At 43.5% G+C, this 19,811-nt stretch overlaps 2 protein-coding genes across 6 annotated transcripts; both read right to left on the bottom strand.

The window, feature by feature from the left end:
- Positions 1 to 1,281: 1,281 nt before the first annotated feature.
- LOC133508673 (uncharacterized) lies at positions 1,282 to 3,550 on the bottom strand. The gene is made up of 4 exons (XM_061834959.1): positions 3,454 to 3,550; positions 3,042 to 3,377; positions 1,916 to 2,251; positions 1,282 to 1,438 (listed from the first exon to the last, which is right to left on the bottom strand). Exons 1-4 carry the CDS (start codon positions 3,494 to 3,496, stop codon positions 1,356 to 1,358), a joined length of 798 nt encoding a protein of 265 aa, XP_061690943.1. The 5' UTR covers positions 3,497 to 3,550; the 3' UTR covers positions 1,282 to 1,355.
- A 4,644-nt stretch (positions 3,551 to 8,194) lies between these two features.
- Positions 8,195 to 16,538, bottom strand: LOC133508713 (uncharacterized). 5 transcript variants are annotated; one of them, XM_061835045.1, is made up of 5 exons: positions 16,017 to 16,538; positions 10,035 to 10,376; positions 9,820 to 9,945; positions 9,058 to 9,101; positions 8,195 to 8,991 (listed from the first exon to the last, which is right to left on the bottom strand). In XM_061835045.1, exons 1-5 carry the CDS (start codon positions 16,243 to 16,245, stop codon positions 8,872 to 8,874), a joined length of 861 nt encoding a protein of 286 aa, XP_061691029.1. In that variant the 5' UTR covers positions 16,246 to 16,538; the 3' UTR covers positions 8,195 to 8,871. The 5 variants fall into 5 exon arrangements, 3 of the variants coding, with proteins under 3 accessions (XP_061691029.1, XP_061691027.1, XP_061691028.1); XM_061835043.1 differs by lacking the exon at positions 16,017 to 16,538 and adding an exon at positions 10,925 to 11,260; XM_061835044.1 differs by lacking the exon at positions 16,017 to 16,538 and adding an exon at positions 10,925 to 11,260 and having other exon boundaries at positions 9,076 to 9,101.
- Positions 16,539 to 19,811: the final 3,273 nt, after the last annotated feature.

The raw sequence follows: 19,811 nt of genomic DNA, 5'->3' as shown, positions 1-19,811 counted from the left end.
GTGAAAAGGCTTTCTGTGTACCGTCTTTCTTTGTAAATATCTCACTTTTCAATGTGGGCACACGCGGCTTATAGACAGGTGCGGCTTATGTATGTACAAAATGTTTTTTCCTTCAAAAATGTACTGGGTGAGGCCTATCGTCGGGTGCGGCTTATAGTCCAGAAGTTACGGTGATACAACGCTCCTGACCTTTGGCATTCGGGCGTTCCGTGTCGAAATCTTTGATTGATTCACATTTTATAGGTTCAACCCCAGCTAAAAAAAATTCTATACAACTTTTCTAAAGAACTATAGACTGTAGGGCCCGAGACCAATAGAATTGTCCATTGTCTGTAGAAATTCTATAGGAAATCATAACCAAAGTTCTATAAGAAAAAGTTCTTCAAAGTTTCAATGTGGGCACACGCGGCTTATAGACAGGTGCGGCTTATGTATGTCGTAAATGTTTTTTTCCTTTAAAAATGTACTTGGTGAGGCTTATAATCAGGTGCGGCTTATAATCCAGAAAATTTCGATAATACAACGCTCCTGACCTTTGGCATTCCGGCTTTGCGTGTTGGAATCTTTGATTTATTCACATTTTATAGGCTCAACCCCTGCTAAAAATTTTCTATAAGACATTTTCTAAAGAATGATGATGTTACTAAAGAGCAGTTACACAACGTTTAATAAAACTATAGTCTATAGTTGCCTGTACAAATTCTATAGAATTCTATCAGTTTCTATAGAATTTCTATGGAAATTTTTTAGCAGGGGACTACCTTTAACACTGGAGAAGCGTGCCAATCAGAAAATATTATTCCAATAATGCCCCCAAATATTGACTGGAGTCTAATGTCATTTATTGTCGGCTATGGTTTGATTCGATTGATCTGAGTTTGACGTTTATTCCCATTTTCCCCTGTGCCTCCTTTTTTTTCACGTCACGCGTATTCGTTCGATCTCGGTTTGCGACTGTTCTCGTCGGCCTGGTTCTTCGTGCCCACCGATGGCTTCCGTGCGTCTCGTCTCGACAGTTTGCTCGTTTTCTTTCGCTCTGCGCCTGCCTAGTCACGTTTCCCAAGTCAAGTCCCACTTTTGGGTCCGCAAAAACTATCGGCCTGCGACGCAAAACTATTGCGCGGCTGGTCCAATGTGATGATAACGATGAATAGTTTTGACAACGTTGCCGAGCGCCCGCATGGGCTTTCCGTGAAAGTATTATTGTCAAGCGAGTTGCGTCCCGTTTCACTGCTGTAAAACCAACGTGAGGTAAATGAGGACAGTTGAGGTCATGTGATGAATTTATTGTTACAATTTTCAAGCGTTTACTGCAATATAAAATAAGATGAATACGAAGTATAAATGCAAAGAACTTAGACCATGACAACAGCAACCACAACCACGGCGGAGGCGAGCAGAGCCGCAAGGAGGATGCCAACTGGTTCCAGGTCTTGTCCTGGAGCACGAGAACACATTAAACCAGATTATTATTTACGATTAAAAAAAAATGGGTACACGTAGTGCAAAGGGCACAGTTTTGTTTCAGCTAGAGTTAAATTTAAGACCGCGAGATGACGGCAGATAATCAGACCACAATCGGAAGTAACAAGAACTCATTCTGAGAGGAGTGAGAGCAACATGACCTTAGAATCGTTTTTTTTTTTTTTTGAACTTTTTTTTTTTCCATCAATGTCAGGTGTTCTTTGCCTATTGGTGAATGTACACTTTATAAATAAATGAATGTTATTTTTGTCATCAAGATAATCATCAGAAAACAAGCAAACTTTTTCATCAACTTGTCATTAGCGTTCCGGATCGAGATCACGAGCCAACAGTGATTACTGTGAGCTTGATAAACACGCTTGGAGGTACAAGTGTGGCCATGAAATAATTTCAAGTGCGAGATTGCAAATGCAGAATCTAGAAAACATACGTGTCTCCACATTGGTTCCTTGGCCAAACAGGATCTCTCCGCATGTCGCCACGGCGCAGTAGTACATCCCGGTATCGGAAGAGTCCCGCATGAGTTTGGACAGATGGTAGACACAACTCCCTTGGAGCTTTTCTTCATCTCTGTCCGTGTAAATCATGTGCGGGTAGGAGTCTCCCGACCCGGATTTGAACCAGTACACGGTGCTTTTCTCTGGACAGAGGCTGACGTTCCTGTGGCTCTTTGAGAAAATCGAACACTGGAAGGTCACCGATTGCCCGGCGTCGACGGACTTTGCTTGCGGTATTTGCTTCACGTAGAAGGTCTTTTGTGTGGGATCTGCGGGAGACGATGGAGCTTTAGTAGGTGCGAGGGTACTTCTGGGGGCCAGGACTCAAAAGGATGATGCGCTTCCCCTCCAACTGAACCCTTTGGTGAAGAGGATCAATCAAGCGGATGTCATAAATGTGCCGAGAAGATGGCAAGACTGCCTGGTAGCGGAGTGGAATGAGCACTTGGAACCTAACAATGCTTTCCGAAATGAATTGGAGTGAATAGCCAAGTGCGGGTTATCCAGAGACGTTTCTAGAATCAACGGGTTCGGAGTGCTAGGGTCTTCTGCACTTTTCTAGCTCCTTGGTTTGGATATCAAATTTTCGCTGTGCTAGGATTCCTTTTAGGGGTACTGACTTCTAGCTCCCCAAAATAGTTGAGAAAAGCTCATGGCGCTTTCCATTGCACTGTCAAAAGTTGATGCAGCAGTAGAACTGTCAACGAATCCGTCAATGATCATGTCAAAGGTCCGCATTTCCACCACAGTTAACTTTTGAATCAATTTATAGCTGTTATAATTCGAATTCCAGACGGCATTCTTTCACCCCCCCCCCCCCGAGGTAATCTAACTCCCATGACTTCTTTTTAACCGACGCTTCGCGCGTTCAATCTATGGCGGCCGATCCTTCAAGCCATTTGTCCAGTTTTCGCACCGTCCAGGCCAAATGTCATGTGATGTCGGGATTTCAGTCGCGGCGCAATTGGAGAGCGCGCAGTCTTTAGTCACCTGGAGGTACGTCCGCCATCATAGTCTACGAAAACAAGTGAAGGATGTTTTTGACCAGGAAGATCTTACCTTTCACAAGCAAATGCGTGCTGTCAATAAACCTCATGTTGTACGACGTCCCAGCTTGGCAGGTGTACGTCGCTTCGTCTTCTTTGTTCACGTTTGTGATGTTTAAAATGTAAGCGTCACTCACACGCGCGGTTGAGAATCTGCCATCCTTGAAGAGACCTCGAAGGGACAGTTGCCCGAAGTAGCCCTCCACGATTGTTTGGATCGTATATCCGATCTTCATCTTGTACCAGTAAAATATGTCTCCCATGTTTTCGGAACGTGGGCACACAAACGTCACGTTAACGCCAACTTCCACCGTGACCAGGGACACCGGTTGCAACGCTCGAATCGGAACTGAGGAAAATGGAACGGAAAATCGTTTGTTAAAAAAATGCGGAGAACACAAACAAACGGGCGACGCGGCACTCACGCAACGGGGCGAGTAGCAGGAGAGCACCCAGCCCGACCGTCATCGTGACAGCGCGTCCTTCTTGTCGTCTTTCACGAGAACGTCTGAGGGCTGCAAACCGTCACAGTGCTGTTGAAATGTCGAAAATTGACTTCCGCTGAGTTTTTTTGTTTTTTTTCCCTGAGCAAACTAGTGACCCATATTTTTCTGAGCATTGCTTAAACTCATTGGTGAGTCTTAAATTCATTTCAGTTGTTGTTGAATGAAAACATTTGAGGAATTTCAGCGGCTTTTCCCACAATTTTTAGTTTTACGACCTCTCAACAGGCTTCAGCGACAAGTACCAAATTAGTAGTACGCCTTGAGATGGTGGAAATCAGTTTAATGAACTGTACTTGTGATTTCTCTCAGCGGAATGCTGGTAGCAAGGGGCCTTTGACCTAAAACGGCATCGGATATTTACCGTCTTAGTTTATCTGAGAGCGGATATGTTCAATGGTCAATTTGTAATATTCCTTGTGCGTGCGTGAAATTTTAATGCCTAATAATGTATACGAAGTAACTGCTTTCATTGACGGAAGTATCAACGTTGTCAGAGCACGCGCGCACAGCGAGGTTAGCAGTTTCAAATATTTTTTGTTTGGAGCGTGTGCAAAGGCAAGGATTTCTGGCTTCTTGTACTCCAGAGAACTTTAACATTTCTGTGAAAAATCTCGTAAAATACAAACTACCATGTAGATAATACTTCAGTTTTTGAGCACGACTCCAAGTGTCAGGGGCGTGGCCAGGCCACCGTCTCCGGCAGCAGCTCCTCACCTCCGGCTTATTATTGCTAATTAGGTCATCCATACACAGTAAGCCTCGTGTGTTGTCTTGTCAGTTGCTAGTTTGTTGTTTGAGACTGAATTAGTCTGCGTGAGTTAATGTATTTGCCCAGCGTCCCTGTGGATCCTTAGCCAAGTACGTATCGTCAAGTGTTGTTTTTGCCTCGTAGTTATCCGACCTCATTTTCAGGTTTCTGGACCCTCCCTTTTGCCAGGGGTTTTTGGGCTTTTTGCCTTTTTTTGGACTGCTTAGCCCTGCCTGGAATAAAACCACCCTCGGCACCATGTCACTGCCTCGGAGTCCTGCATTTGGGTCCAACCCCTCGTCCCTTGCGCGTGACAACAAGCAATTCTGAGGAGCCTATTATACACAGGTAGAAGTAAAATTTAGCTGCATATTATAGATGGGAAATTACAGCGATTCAGTTGGTCACAACGTCAACACATTAGCTTTGTCCATCATGCAAAGGAATACGTAAAAGTCCGTCTTTCCATTTTCTTTGGCACATCTCGTCGCTGACCATTGACGGTACACACACCCTGGACTGGTTTCCAGCCGATCACAGAGCTCAACAATGCGCTCTTACTCAATTGCACTCCTACAGTAAGAACAATTCAGAGCTTTCAGTACACCTTTTTTAACGCACAGGCATAAACACATTTCAGGTCTACAAAGCAACGATGGTGCGTACAAACACACGCACGCATACGCACTTGTTCACTGCCAACCACAAAGACTTCGCGCCGGCTGAGAAGAACGTTGCATGGAAAGTTGAAGCCTTGTTGTGGTTGACCTCAGTTGATTTCTGCTTCCTGTCCAAGGATTTTGTTCACCGAACACTGCAGTTTCACTTTGACTTCCATCCGAGTCGGGTGGGCAGAACCACCGTTGTTGAAAAGATATCACGATATACTTTTATTCTGAGACTTCACGTTTTTTATTGTTTGTAGAGATAAGCGACAATATGTTGAAGAGGAACACAATAGGAGAAGTACATTTGTCACAGTTTTTACAAAAGGCCAAAGCACGTGCCAAAGCTTTCACTGTGTTACAAGCAATATGCAGGCAAGCCCAGTTCTATATGGACAAAACGTTCAAGTTTTTCCTCTCATCTCTCACCTCTTCATCTCCATCCGACTACCTGTTATGATATAGAATTCCTATCCTTACCCCAAAGTAATTTTGGGATGACTGAATTGTCGAGTCCAACTACTTTGAAATCAGATTGAATCAAAGGTGTCGACACACTCGGCTGGGATGCTCAAAGAAAACAGCATTGTATCGGTTTGGCATCTTGAGGATTCATTTGGGAAGGCACACCTCGCCGTACGTGCCAAGTTCCTCGTGATGTGTCAAATTGGTCTGACCGGCTTTGCCACGTTTCCTGGTGAGGATGTTCGGCACCGCATACAGCAAATTGTTCTCGTATCCTTCCCGACAAAAACAAATTCATGTGTGTCATCGGAACAAAGCGAGAACGGAGCCAAGTTGTGCGTAAACTTTTCTGCTGACCTGCTGCGTGCCACTGGCTGTTTCGTCCGGACAAATTAGCGTCTGTCAAGCCACAACCTTTGAGACGCCAGTGCTGGCTTATTCTTTTCAAAAGTGGTTTGCCAATGAAAAATATAACGAAAGAATGACTTCTCCTGACATTAGAGTGGGACAATTTAAAGCTTGAAGCTCCACCTCTCACTGGAGCGGTTTGCACCCGAGTGTGAAGCGGTTGGAATGAGAATCAGGACCTCTAAATCTGAGACCATGGTCCTCAGTCGGAAAAACGTGGAGTGCCCTCTCTTGGTCGGAGATGAGATCCTGCCCAAACTGGAGGAGTTCAAGTATCTTGGGGACTTGTTCACGAGTGAGGGAAGAATGGAGCGGGGGATCGACAGACGGATCGGTGCAGCGTCTGCAGTGATGCGGACTTTGTATCCGTCCAAAGTTGTGGTAAAGAGTTAGCTAAGTCAAGAGGCGAAGCTCTCAATTTACCAGTCGATCTACGTTCCTGAGCTGTGGGTCGTGACCGAGAGAACAAGATCCTGGATATAAGCGGCTGATACGAGTTTCCTCCGCAGGGTGTCCGGGCTCTCCCTTAGAGACAGGGTGAGAAGCTCGGTCATCCATGAGGGGCTCAGTGTCGAGCCGCTGCTCCTCCGCATCGAGAGGAGCCAAATGAGGTGGCTGGGGCATCTGACCCGGATGCCTCCCGTACGCCTCCCTGGTGAGGTGTTCCGGACACGTCCCACCAGAAAGAGACCCCGGGGTCGACCCAGGACACGCTGGAGAGACCGTGTCTCTCGGCTAGCTTGGGAACGCCTCGGGATCCCTCCGGAAGAGCTGGAAGAAGTGGCTGGGGAAAGGGAAGTCTGGGTATCCCTGCTGAAGCTACATCCCCCACGACCCGACCCTGAAAAGCGGTAGAATATGGATGGATGGATGGATAAATTTAAAGCTTTGAGGTTTTAATAACAGGCTTAATTTCACAACAATAAAATTGTACTCTTTTGAATTCCTGGATAATTGCAAGAATTCAGGAAAGGTTCCGGAAACCAGTCGCATCCAAGAAAGATGACTGTGAATTTGGGATTTGTGCCGAGGACATTCCAGAGAGACGTTTTGTCCAATGTCAACGGTCTCTGTGGTAAAGGTGGGACCGCCTGTGCATCCTGAGCAGAATGAAAGACAAACAAGAGATGTCAGCAAGAGCGATGGCCAAAAACGCGGGTGACCCAATCGTCCCTGATCGTGGACTTGCCTCCGAACGGGATCAGCAGGAGCAGCAGCTCAAGCGCCGTTGGCATTTTGTCTCCGTTTCAGCAAGTGAGCGGCAGTCTGTCCGGACAGCATCAGACGCCCATCGACTTGAATCGAAGCAGACCGAAGGGGAGGGGCCAACTTCGCGGGTTTCTGATTGGCCGTTTCCTGTGTCGGCCCAACAGAGTGGAAAGACAACCTCCAAAACTTTCCAGTGTGTTGGCTTCATGTTCTCACAGTGAGTTCTTTTGATGTACAACATACAATACAAATAACATCTGTTGACTATGCAAAAATTCTCTGCTAAATGAAACACCACTTCACTGATAAATCGTGAAGTCTATGCACTAGACTGGACTTGGGTGGTTTTTTATCATTGTGTATTCCTTTGAACACTATATTACAGTTTGGATATACCGTGGCTATACTGGACATACAAAAAGAGCAAAGTTTTGTCTGAAGTGTGGTGACAAAATCTAAAACATATTTGGGATTAAAATTCAAACTATTATTGTAGTATCGCATTTTTATTTTTAAAAGTCTTAAGATGCTATTGATACAGTTAACACACAAGCCTGAGCAAAGTTGTAGGAGCACTGTGCAATAAATATGAACGAACATTCCATACTACTTATCATTGCCTCGCAAAAGTGTTTTTCAAATCTGTTTTTACTTCAATCAAGATAATCAACTTTTTTTCCCTCCGTCTTTTGGACTTTTTAATATCACGTTTTAGCTTTAGCATGCTTGCATTAAAAAGAGCAATGTTTTTGGAACAATTAGGAGAATTCCTTCATTTTCATCTGACAATTTTTTTGGTCTGACTTCTGAAAGATGAATATGAAACAGTTTCATTGAATATTTTTTTACTTTTTTTTCCATTTGGATCAGATATGCAACAATTGCATTGTTTTAAAAAGGGCATGACAATTCGAGTTGAGCAAAACTATTGGAATTGACAGACTTCAAATAGTTTCAAGTGGGGAAAACTTGACATGTAGTCCACACCCGCCAAAATCCTTTCTTGCAATAATTGCATCAAGACCATGAACTCCAGACCCCTCAGGCTCATTTTCAGTAGTAAATATACATATGTATATTGTGTATGTATATATATATATATATATATATATATATGTATTATTGAAGGAGAAAAAGAAGCTATGCAAGAACCTAGGCCATGACATTGGTTTATTGTTAATAAACTTTAAGGTTTGCAATAATAGACAAAACATTAAATATAAGGTATCAGTGAGGAAGGGGGAGGGGGGGGGTAACAATTGTCACCTGTTCAGTATGTAGTTCGTGTGTGATTGCAACACGCATTTCCTGATCAGATGTCGTTACAAAAATGTCACTGTGGGGTCTGACTGCATTCTCACATAAATCATGCTGTTGCTCTTTCCAGTCATCAGTTTGGCAGTCAAGTGCTGCATCCGCAAGTCGAACTACGATCTCATCTTTAAGTTTGAATTAGCCAGTGGTGGCTGTGGGCAAGCGGCATTTATTTGCGTTCAGAGTCTCCAGAAGTCTCTTCGACAACCACAGAAGGCTTGTCGGTCGGGACTAGCGCCACGCTGGGCCGTCGTGATCATGAAAGCACTTAACTTGAGTAACTTTTCAGAAATAATTCATCATTACCACTTTTACAACCAGGCAACTCGTAGAATGTAGTTTTTTTTTTTTTTTAATTGGATCTAAGTCAACAAATCATTCTTTTCAGATTGACTGAGAGACATCAGACCTTTGTACAGTGATTAGTTCAAAATATAGTTCATTATACTGTGAAGGCCTACATTGAAAAAAGAATAAACCAAAGGTCTCTAAGGCCTTGAAAATGAGCATCGGATTAATACCACCGTGTCAGGACTCATGAAGACGGACATCGGTGTAAGTGCTAAATTCCTCATTTGTCTGCCTCACTTTGCCACTTTTCCTGACGACGGTCGGCACAGAATAAACCAAAGCGTCCTCGTCCCTCCTCTGAGAAAACAAAGTCACGTGTCTCACCAGAAGTACTTGAGAAGGGAGCAAACTTTTTCAACCAACCTGCTGAACACCACTGACCGTTTCGTCAGAGGTTTGCGGACGAGCTGGAGATGGAAGAAAGAAGATGGGTCAAGAAACGTTTGTCAGAATGGGGTACACGGGCCAGCGCTTTGGAGCTGGCAAAATAACTCGAATTAACGACATAGCATTGTCTAAATTGAAAAAAAAAAAAAAAAAAAAAAAAAATAATTGCAGTCTCCTGCCTGATGTTGGCACCTATTTGAAGCACTCACACTGGTCAACAACAAATTTATCATATAATATTCCTTAATTGAAATCTGACAATTTTGATGCACTTAATCCAACATTTATAGTAACCAAAATTTGTCACATTTGATTGCTTAACTCTTAAACTGGCACCAAAACATTCGGGGATTCAAAAGTGTCTTCAGTCACTTGAACAACAGTGACTTCCTCAAAACAAAACAAAATTGCAACCATGTGATGTAATGCATCAGCAGACAAAAATGTCATCCCTGCATGTATAAAATCTTTTGAAGAACAAAAGACATTATGAAAGGACGTCAAAATCAAAAGTCGAACAAGCCAAACTGCAACTTTTCCTACTTCCTTCAAAAATATTCTTCTATTTTTAACGTTACAAATGTTTCATGCAGTGAGGATACATGGTCTGATGATGAGAGTAGTTGTGTTGAATGAGTCTTTGAATTCTCTCGAAGTGACGGGTCTTTGGACCCAAACGGTATTTACAACCCTCACATCAAGAACTAATTCTGATGAATTGTGTGCACTCTCGCTTACCTTGGAAGCAAAAACATATTTTTGTCTTGATCTTGAATATGAGGAAGCCTGACACGATGAAGCTAATGACCAAAGCGACACTCATGATGATGATGACAAACCCATGTAAAGAACACTTGCTGGAATCTGGATCGTGATTAAGAAAATAAATGAAGATTTACACCAATTCGAATGTTGTAACCCACACTTTGTAATATTGAAAATGAAAGCTGTACCTTCTTTGATAATTGTCTTTGCAGTTGTCACAAAAATCTGGCCACACGCGGCCACGGCACAGGAGTACGTTCCGGCCTCGGAGGAGCCGACGTCCTTCGAGAAACCGTGAACGCATTTCTGCACCGAGCCACTTTCGACCTCTCCGCAATCTTCACGAGCGTAAACGAAGCTGGGATGCGCGACATCTGTTGCGGCTCGGAACCAGAAAACGTCGTGTCCATCCGTACACGTTTTATTGTGAGGGCGCGAGAAGACCGAGCACCGGAAGGTCACGGGTGATCCTGCCGGGCCCGTATCAGACCGCAAGTCTGGGAAGACAGACGGTTCTGCTTCTGGGGAATCTGAAATGCAAATTCTTTTTGAAGTCTTTCAGTACGCTGGGAAATTGACTTTGTAGAATTTGAATTCATTTCGTTTGAGAAAAGTGATTTTTTTGGTATTTGGTCACTGAACATATTAAACCCGGTGTCAGGGTAGATACATACAGTATGTACAGTAAATACGTTTATAGTGTTTCTTACATTCTTGTTTGGTGATGAGCTTTGAATTATTTTTCCAAATGTAAAATATGCGCCTTGGGACAGGAAAAGATTCAGGAACACATTGGACAAGTACACAGATTAAGTGTCAGTGAAGACAAACATACCATGTGTGACAAATCTTTGATCCATCCATTTTCTTAGCCACTTATCCTTACAAGGGTTGTGGGAGTGCTGGAGCCAACTACACCCTGAGCTGGTTGGCAATCAGTCAGAGGGCAAGAATCGATACCGTCACTGAGCGGGAATCAATCCCATGCTGCCCCCACCAAAGTAAGGCGTGCGAACCACAACACCATACAAAACTTTCACTGTTCTCGAAAAGCCAAATTATATATTGCCATATTTACCTTTGACCTGCAGAAATATTCCATTCACAAATGTCATTTTCTGCACCCAATTCCAACTGACACAGTAGTAGACGGCCATGTCACTTTTCTGCACGTGACGAATTTCCAGGACAAACATTCCTGGTTCTTGTTTGGCTGTGATGCGAGATTTGCTGTTCGATGACCAAAGTTTAGATTCATTCACATCATAGATCGGCATATTAGCTAAGAATTCAGGAAAGTTTCCAGAAACGAGTCGCATCCAAGAAAGATGACCCTGAATTTGGGATTTGTCCCGGGGACATTCCATGGAGACGTTTTGTCCAACTGCGACAATCTTTGTGGTAAAGCTGGGACCGCCTGCGCATCCTGAGCAGAATGAAAGGCAAACAAGAGATGTCAGCAAGAGCGATGGCCAAAAACGCGTGACCCAATCGTCCCTGATCGTGGACTTGCCTCCGAACGGGATCAGCAGGAGCAGCAGATGAAGCCCCGTCGGCATTTCGTCGCCGTTTCAGCAAGTGAGCGGCAGTCCATCAAGACAGCGTCGCACGCTCATCGACTTGAATCGAAGCAGACCGAAGGGGAGGGGCCAACTTCGCGGGTTTCTGATTGGCCGTTTCCTGTGTCGGCCCGACCCAGTGGAAAGACTTTCCAGGGTGGTGGCTTCATGTTCTTCTGAATGAACGTACGCATCACATAGAAAAGTATTTTCTTCACTGTGCAGCTTTTTGAGTCCAACTGAAGTTCATGCACATGCTGACCACTAAAATGCGGGCCTCTGAAGGCCACCGAGGTGGGATTAAACTTGACCTGACACAAATGAACTTGATTTGACTGCTCACCCATCCAACATTTGTACCGCTTTGGAGTTTGATTTCTTGTATTGCCAGATTATAGTTTCTCTACTGTACACGAGACCATAGTTTTGTAGTTTTTGAGTGTTTTGGCAAAATCCAAAACATGTACAGGAGATTTACATCAGCATTGTCATCGTATCATCTCATTTTTACTTTTCATGAATGATTTAAAAAAATGTCTTTGTTTATACAGTTAGCTCATGATCTTCTTCTTTTCCTTTCGGCTTGTCCCGTTGCATCCAATTAGCCTCTGTATTAGCGGCTAATTCCACCACGTTACAGCGTGATTTGAGCAGTCCACTCAAAGGACACACGATCACCTTTGAACTGTCAACAGTCCTTGTCGAACAATGTTGATAAATGTCCGACTTTAACTTTTCTTTCTCTTCAAACAACCAATTGTACCTCGCAGTCCCTCCGTACCAGTCACTTCCTGTCCTTCTCAAACACTGGCAACAACAATAAAATGACAAACAAAAGTATTTCTGTTCACAAATTAAAAAAACACATTTAAACACAAATCCCTTCACCAGAAAATAAATTCAGCACACACTTTAAAAATATTCCACCACCTTGTGGAAAGAAAACCTATAACCTAATTGCGACTCTATTTATTTTAACTTGTAACTCTCGCACTTTTTTCACTGGGTTAGACGATGAAAGTGGAGAAGTGTGAAGTATCAGTGGTGTGTGCGTGACTGTCAATGATACGACATACATTTCCTGACTGGCCCCCATGTACGAAAATGTCAGCGTGGTCAACTGCACCGTCGAACGCGTACCACGTCCTTTTGTTCTCACTTGTGGAAGTAATTCATTGGCTTGGTGACAAAGTGCTCAGACAGTAAACTTTGAACTTTCTTTGCTGCAAAATAAGAAGACGTGACTGTTGTTAGCTCGCATTTAGCCTGCCGACAAGCCAGCTTTCAGTTTCCTGCGTTGCGGTTTTGTTATGTGGTGATGAAAAACTATTTTAGTCATGATAAACTGTCATAAAAAATCCTTTTATTCAAGTTACATTATTATTTTTTTCCACGGAGGCATTCTGTGAAAAACATCTCTACTCTAAGTCATAAATGTAGGACACTTGTTTTTCTTTGCTGCAAAATAAGAATTGAGACGTGACTGTTGCTAACTCGCATTTAGCCTGCCAGCAAGCTAGCTGTCGTTAGCGAACCCGCGGTCCCTCTGCCGCATCCGCCATTTTGCTTTCAACCGCGGTGAAGATCACAGCAGAGTTAAGACAGGAATCTTCTTTTCTCTGCGGGTAAGAAGATGGAAAATTAATGACTCAAAACAATAAAGCCAATGTAATTTAATCAAGGAAAACGTACGTTTAATGTTGGCTGTCCCTGAAAGTCACCCGAGTTCTTACTTTCCGCTGAAAAAAAAAGAAAAAAATAATGAATGAGACTGTGGTGTGAAAAAAGGGGCGTGGCATTAGCAGCTTCCATGCCCCAGGGATTCTCAACGAGTCTGCTAGCATGTTAGCAAATTAGCATTCGAGAAATTATTCAATTACCCTAACTGGTTGCAATTTTTTTTTTTTTTTTTTACAATCTCCCATCGACTGTACCTGCGTTGTTTTTGACGACGACGTGTGCCAGAAAGACGACGACCAGCAGACTTAAGACCAAGATGGCCGACAAAACCACAAGCGTGCCGCCGTGCGACCGGTCGGCCGCCAGCGACGCATCTTTCTCTAAAGACGGTAAAGGAGACAAAGCCGTGAGCATCCCTGCTAAATGTTTTAACAAAACAACAACAAAATAAACAAAATAGCCAAAAACAAACAACAAGCCAACAAATAAATAAATAATAATAATAATAACAATAATACAATAACAATAAATTAATAATAAGAAATAATAAAATTCTTCTTCTTTTCCTTTCGGCTTGTCCCGTTAGGGGTCGCCACAGCGTGTCATATCTTTTGCCATCTTAGCCTATCTCCTGCATCTTCCTCTCTTAACACCCCAACTGCCCTCATGTCTTCCCTCACCACATCCATAAACCTTCTCTTTGGTCTTCCTCTCGCTCTTTTGCCCGGGAGCTCCATCCTCAGCATCCTTCTACCAATATACTCACTCTCTCTCTCTCGCCTCCGGACATGTCCAAACCATCGAAGTCTGCTCTCTCGAATCTTGTCTCCAAAACATCCAGCTTTGGCTGTCCCTCGAATGAGCTCATTTCTAATCCTATCCAACCTGCTCACTCCGAGCGAGAACCTCAACATCTTCATTTCTGCCACCTCCAGTTCTGCTTCCTGTTGCATCTTCAGTGCTACCGTCTCTCGTCCGTCCATCATAGCCGTCTTCACCACTTCTTTTGTAAACTTTGCCCTTCATCCTAGCAGACACTCTTCTGTCACATAACACACCAGACACCTTTCGCCAGCTGTTCCAACCTGCTTGGACCCGTTTCTTCACTTCCTTACCACACTCACCATTGCTCTGGATTGTTGACCCCAAGTATTTGAAGTCGTCCACCCTCGCCATCTCTTCTCCCTGTTGCCTCACTCTTCCCCCTCCATCGGGCTGCATTAGTTAGCTCATGAAAATGACACTCACTTTTATTTGCAGTCAAGTAATATCCCCGTATAGCTCATATCTCGATAAGTCAGGGTCACCAATAGAGTATCGTTAACGATTTGATCGATTGTGACAGGTAGCCGAGAGCCGCAGGCTCCATGTTTCCCGTGGTGAGGTGTCCGGCTGGGCGGTGCTCCATCCGGGCCAAAGATTTACTGGAAAGTTACCGGAAATAAAAGTAGTTTGCTCATATAAATCAACATTTGCCGCTGCACAAGACATTATGCCTGCTGCGACAAAAATCTTTGATGCAGGCTACGTTTGGAATTCCCCAGCTTTGGGTTTTCCCCACAATACAGTAGACGAGAGCCATTCTGGGCAAGAGCAAACAGAAATGTTCAGAATCCGTATGATTTGTAATATACGGTGTACGCAAGATTCACCACAAAATCCGTATGAACTACAGCTATACCGTACGTGTTGACAAGTACGTTTAAATGACTTGACACAGTGTCAATTTCTCTGAAAAAAACAAACATATATGGATCTGATCAATAATTTTGTAACAAACCACCACATTTTTCCGAACTGACAGATTTAAAGAAGTATTGTTATAAAACTTTTAGTTGCAAATCGTTTGTTTGCAATAGTTGCATTTGACTTGTGGCCAACTCATCCTTCCCCCTCCTCTTCAGTAGGTAACATGCATGCTCGATTGGGTTTAAGTCGGCAGATGGTCTTGTCCATTTACAAAACTTTGACGTCCTTTCCTCACTGGCGTTTCAGACTCCTCTTCCTGCATTTTCTTGTAGCATTAGCGATCTTGTCAGGACCCGCGCTACAAATGATTGCTCGATAGGGTTTCGGTCAGGAGATCGTCTGGGCAGGCTGCAACCTGGCACCTGGTTCTTGTTCGGTGTTTTATGAGTGCATTATCTTGCTCCGCGAAGAAGCCTCTCTTTGGCTGCATTTTTTATTTTTATTATTTTTTTTTTTAATTGGGAAACAAAATGTTTCTGCGGACTTCGGAGTTTCATGTTGTTGTTGCTGTCATGTTGTGCATGAAGAGGAAAACCCATGCAAGTCCAGGTCATGACCTTGACAGGTCAGCTTGTCTGTTTGGTTTCATTTGAGGATCCTTTAGTTGGAAAGGTTTAGTCCGACTATCACGTTGGCAAGGTTCATCCTCATGTTGCCAGTTCAGAAAAAAAATATCCCCTCCATATTTTCCTTTCTTGTAGACCCGTCTAACCTTGTCTGTCTTTATTACAAGTACGTTTGAAAAAACATACATTTGTCTGGTTGGTCGTCTATTTTCCACTTTAGAGACTAAATAACATTTAAAAGAAAAAAAACGAGTAGTTTACTGTAGAGTTTGCAGAGTTCGATAAACTGACATTTGCACATTGAAACGAAGAGTTTGGATGCGATTTTGTAGCGCCTCCCAAGTATATAATACTTTGACAAGAGGTAGCTAACCTGAGTTCTTTCCTCAATCTAAATTAGAAACCGATTGATGAACACAATGTTAATGTTATTCAAAACTTCTAGTCCAGCTTTACTCTTTACTTGTGCACTTATACCCTCTTAAAGGTCTCTGAAATAATATTTCCCCTTATGAGTTAACAACAAACAGTCAAATACACAAAGTCAACATGACAAGTACACAATGCAGACCTAAGCTAATCTGACTTAACTGACTGAAACAAATGAAATTCAAACCCCAATGTCTCGTGTCGAACGTCCAGGGTCGTGTCCAATGGTCCAGCCTCACCCAAGTCCTCACGGTCCGATCCGTTGCGAAGAGCTTTGTCCTTGTACCCCAAAGCCGGCCTCGCCAGCCGATGGTGGCCTCGCTAGCGTTAGCTCGTCGCAAGCGTCCTCGTCTTCTTCCACGTGGTCCAACACAGGCCTCGCGAGCTGGCGTTAGCTTGTTGCTAACGTCATGCATCCAATTAGCCTCTGTATTAGCGGCTAATTCCACCACGTTACAGCGTGATTTGAGCAGTCCACTCAAAGGACACACGATCACCTTTGAACTGTCAACAGTCCTTGTCGAACAATGTTGATAAATGTCCGACTTTAACTTTTCTTTCTCTTCAAACAACCAATTGTACCTCGCAGTCCCTCCGTACCAGTCACTTCCTGTCCTTCTCAAACACTGGCAACAACAATAAAATGACAAACAAAAGTATTTCTGTTCACAAATTAAAAAAACACATTTAAACACAAATCCCTTCACCAGAAAATAAATTCAGCACACACTTTAAAAAATATTCCACCACCTTGTGGAAAGAAAACCTATAACCTAATTGCGACTCTATTTATTTTAACTTGTAACTCTCGCACTTTTTTCACTGGGTTAGACGATGAAAGTGGAGAAGTGTGAAGTATCAGTGGTGTGTGCGTGACTGTCAATGATACAACATACATTTCCTGACTGGCTCCCATGTACGAAAATGTCAGCGTGGTCAACTGCACCGTCGAACGCGTACCACGTCCTTTTGTTCTCACTTGTGGAAGTAATTCATTGGCTTGGTGACAAAGTGCTCAGACAGTAAACTTTGAACTTTCTTTGCTGCAAAATAAGAAGACGTGACTGTTGTTAGCTCGCATTTAGCCTGCCGACAAGCCAGCTTTCAGTTTCCTGCGTTGCGGTTTTGTTATGTGGTGATGAAAAACTATTTTAGTCATGATAAACTGTCATAAAAAATCCTTTTATTCAAGTTACATTATTATTTTTTTCCACGGAGGCATTCTGTGAAAAACATCTCTACTCTAAGTCATAAATGTAGGACACTTGTTTTTCTTTGCTGCAAAATAAGAATTGAGACGTGACTGTTGCTAACTCGCATTTAGCCTGCCAGCAAGCTAGCTGTCGTTAGCGAACCCGCGGTCCCTCTGCCGCATCCGCCATTTTGCTTTCAACCGCGGTGAAGATCACAGCAGAGTTAAGACAGGAATCTTCTTTTCTCTGCGGGTAAGAAGATGGAAAATTAATGACTCAAAACAATAAAGCCAATGTAATTTAATCAAGGAAAACGTACCTTTAATGTTGGCTGTCCCTGAAAGTCACCCGAGTTCTTACTTTCCGCTGAAAAAAAAAGAAAAAAATAATGAATGAGACTGTGGTGTGAAAAAAGGGGCGTGGCATTAGCAGCTTCCATGCCCCAGGGATTCTCAACGAGTCTGCTAGCATGTTAGCAAATTAGCATTCGAGAAATTATTCAATTACCCTAACTGGTTGCAATTTTTTTTTTTTTTTTTTACAATCTCCCATCGACTGTACCTGCGTTGTTTTTGACGACGACGTGTGCCAGAAAGACGACGACCAGCAGACTTAAGACCAAGATGGCCGACAAAACCACAAGCGTGCCGCCGTGCGACCGGTCGGCCGCCAGCGACGCATCTTTCTCTAAAGACGGTAAAGGAGACAAAGCCGTGAGCATCCCTGCTAAATGTTTTAACAAAACAACAACAAAATAAACAAAATAGCCAAAAACAAACAAACAAGCCAACAAATAAATAAATAAATAATAATAATACAATAACAAATAAATTAATAATAAGAAATAATAAAATTCTTCTTCTTTTCCTTTCGGCTTGTCCCGTTAGGGGTCGCCACAGCGTGTCATATCTTTTGCCATCTTAGCCTATCTCCTGCATCTTCCTCTCTTAACACCCCAACTGCCCTCATGTCTTCCCTCACCACATCCATAAACCTTCTCTTTGGTCTTCCTCTCGCTCTTTTGCCCGGGAGCTCCATCCTCAGCATCCTTCTACCAATATACTCACTCTCTCTCTCTCGCCTCTGGACATGTCCAAACCATCGAAGTCTGCTCTCTCGAATCTTGTCTCCAAAACATCCAGCTTTGGCTGTCCCTCTAATGAGCTCATTTCTAATCCTATCCAACCTGGTCACTCCGAGCGAGAACCTCAACATCTTCATTTCTGCCACCTCCAGTTCTGCTTCCTGTCCACCGTCTCTCGTCCGTCCATCATGGCCGACCTCACCACTGTTTTGTAAACTTTGCCCTTCATCCTGGCGGAGACTCTTCCGTCACATAACACACCAGACACCTTTCGCCAGCTGTTCCAACCTGCTTGGACCCGTTTCTTCACTTCCTGACCACACTCTCCATTGCTCTGTATTGTTGACCCCAAGTATTTGAAGTCGTCCACCCTCGCTATCTCTTCTCCCTGTAGCCTCACTCTTCCCCCTCCACTTTTCTCATTCACGCACATATATTCGGTTTTACTTCGGCTAATCTTCATTCCTCTCCTTTCCAGTGCATGTCTCCATCTTTCCAATTGTTCCTCTGCGTGCTCCCTGCTTTCACTGCATATGACAATATCATCTGCGAACATCATGGTCCAAGGGGATTCCAGTCTAACCTCATCTGTCAGCCTATCCATTACCACTGCAAACAGGAAGGGGCTCAGAGCTGATCCCTGATGCAGTCCCACCTCCACCTTAAATTCCTCTGTCACACCTAAGGCACACCTCACCATTGTTCTGCTGCCATCATACATGTCCTGTACTATTTTAACATACTTCTCTGCCACACCAGACTTACGCATGCAGTACCACAGTTCCTCTCTTGGTACTCTGTCATAGGCTTTCTCTAGATCCACAAAGACGCAATGTAGCTCCTTCTGACCTTCTCTGTACTTTTCCACGAGCATCCTCAAGGCAAATAATGCATCTGTGGTACTCTTTCTAGTCATGAAACCATACTGTTGCTCGCAGATACTTACTTCTGTCCTGAGTCTAGCCTCCACTACTCTTTCCCATAACTTCATTGTGTGGCTCATCAACTTTATTCCTCGGTAGTTCCCACAGCTCTGAACATCCCCTCTGTTCTTAAAAATGGGAACTAGAACACTTTTCCTCCATTCTTCAGGCATCTTTTCGCCGGCTAGTATTCTGTTGAATAAGTTGGTCAAAAACTCCACAGCCATCTCTCCAAATTGCTTCCATACCTCTACCGGTATGTCATCAGGACCAACTGCCTTTCCATTTTTCCATCCTTTGTAGTGCCTTTCTGACTTCCCCCTTAGTAATCATTTCCACTTCCTGGTCCTTCACTCTTGCCTCTTCGACTCTTCCTTCTCTCTCATTTTCTTCATTCATCAACTTCTCAAAGTAGTCTTTCCATCTATTTAGCAGACTACCGGCACCAGTCAACACATTTCCATCTCTATCCTTAATCACCCTGACCTGCTGCACATCCTTCCCATCTCTATCCCTCTGTCTGGCCAACCTGTAGAGATCCTTTTCTCCTTCTTTCGTGTCCAACCTGGTGTACATGTCTTCATATGCCTCTTGTTTAGCCTTTGCCACCTCTACCTTTGCCCTACGTCGCATCTCGGTGTACTCCTTTGGCCTCTCCTCAGTCCTCTCAGTATCCCACTTCTTCTTCGCTAATCTCTTTAATAAATAAAATAATAAATAATAAAAATAAAACAACAAATAATAAAACCAAAAAACAAAAAGGCAACAAAATAAACATGTCT

Source organism: Syngnathoides biaculeatus, chromosome 11 (assembly GCF_019802595.1).
Source record: "Syngnathoides biaculeatus isolate LvHL_M chromosome 11, ASM1980259v1, whole genome shotgun sequence".
Lineage (NCBI taxonomy): Eukaryota > Metazoa > Chordata > Actinopteri > Syngnathiformes > Syngnathidae > Syngnathoides > Syngnathoides biaculeatus.
This window is presented reverse-complemented; position numbering and strand designations above follow the sequence as displayed.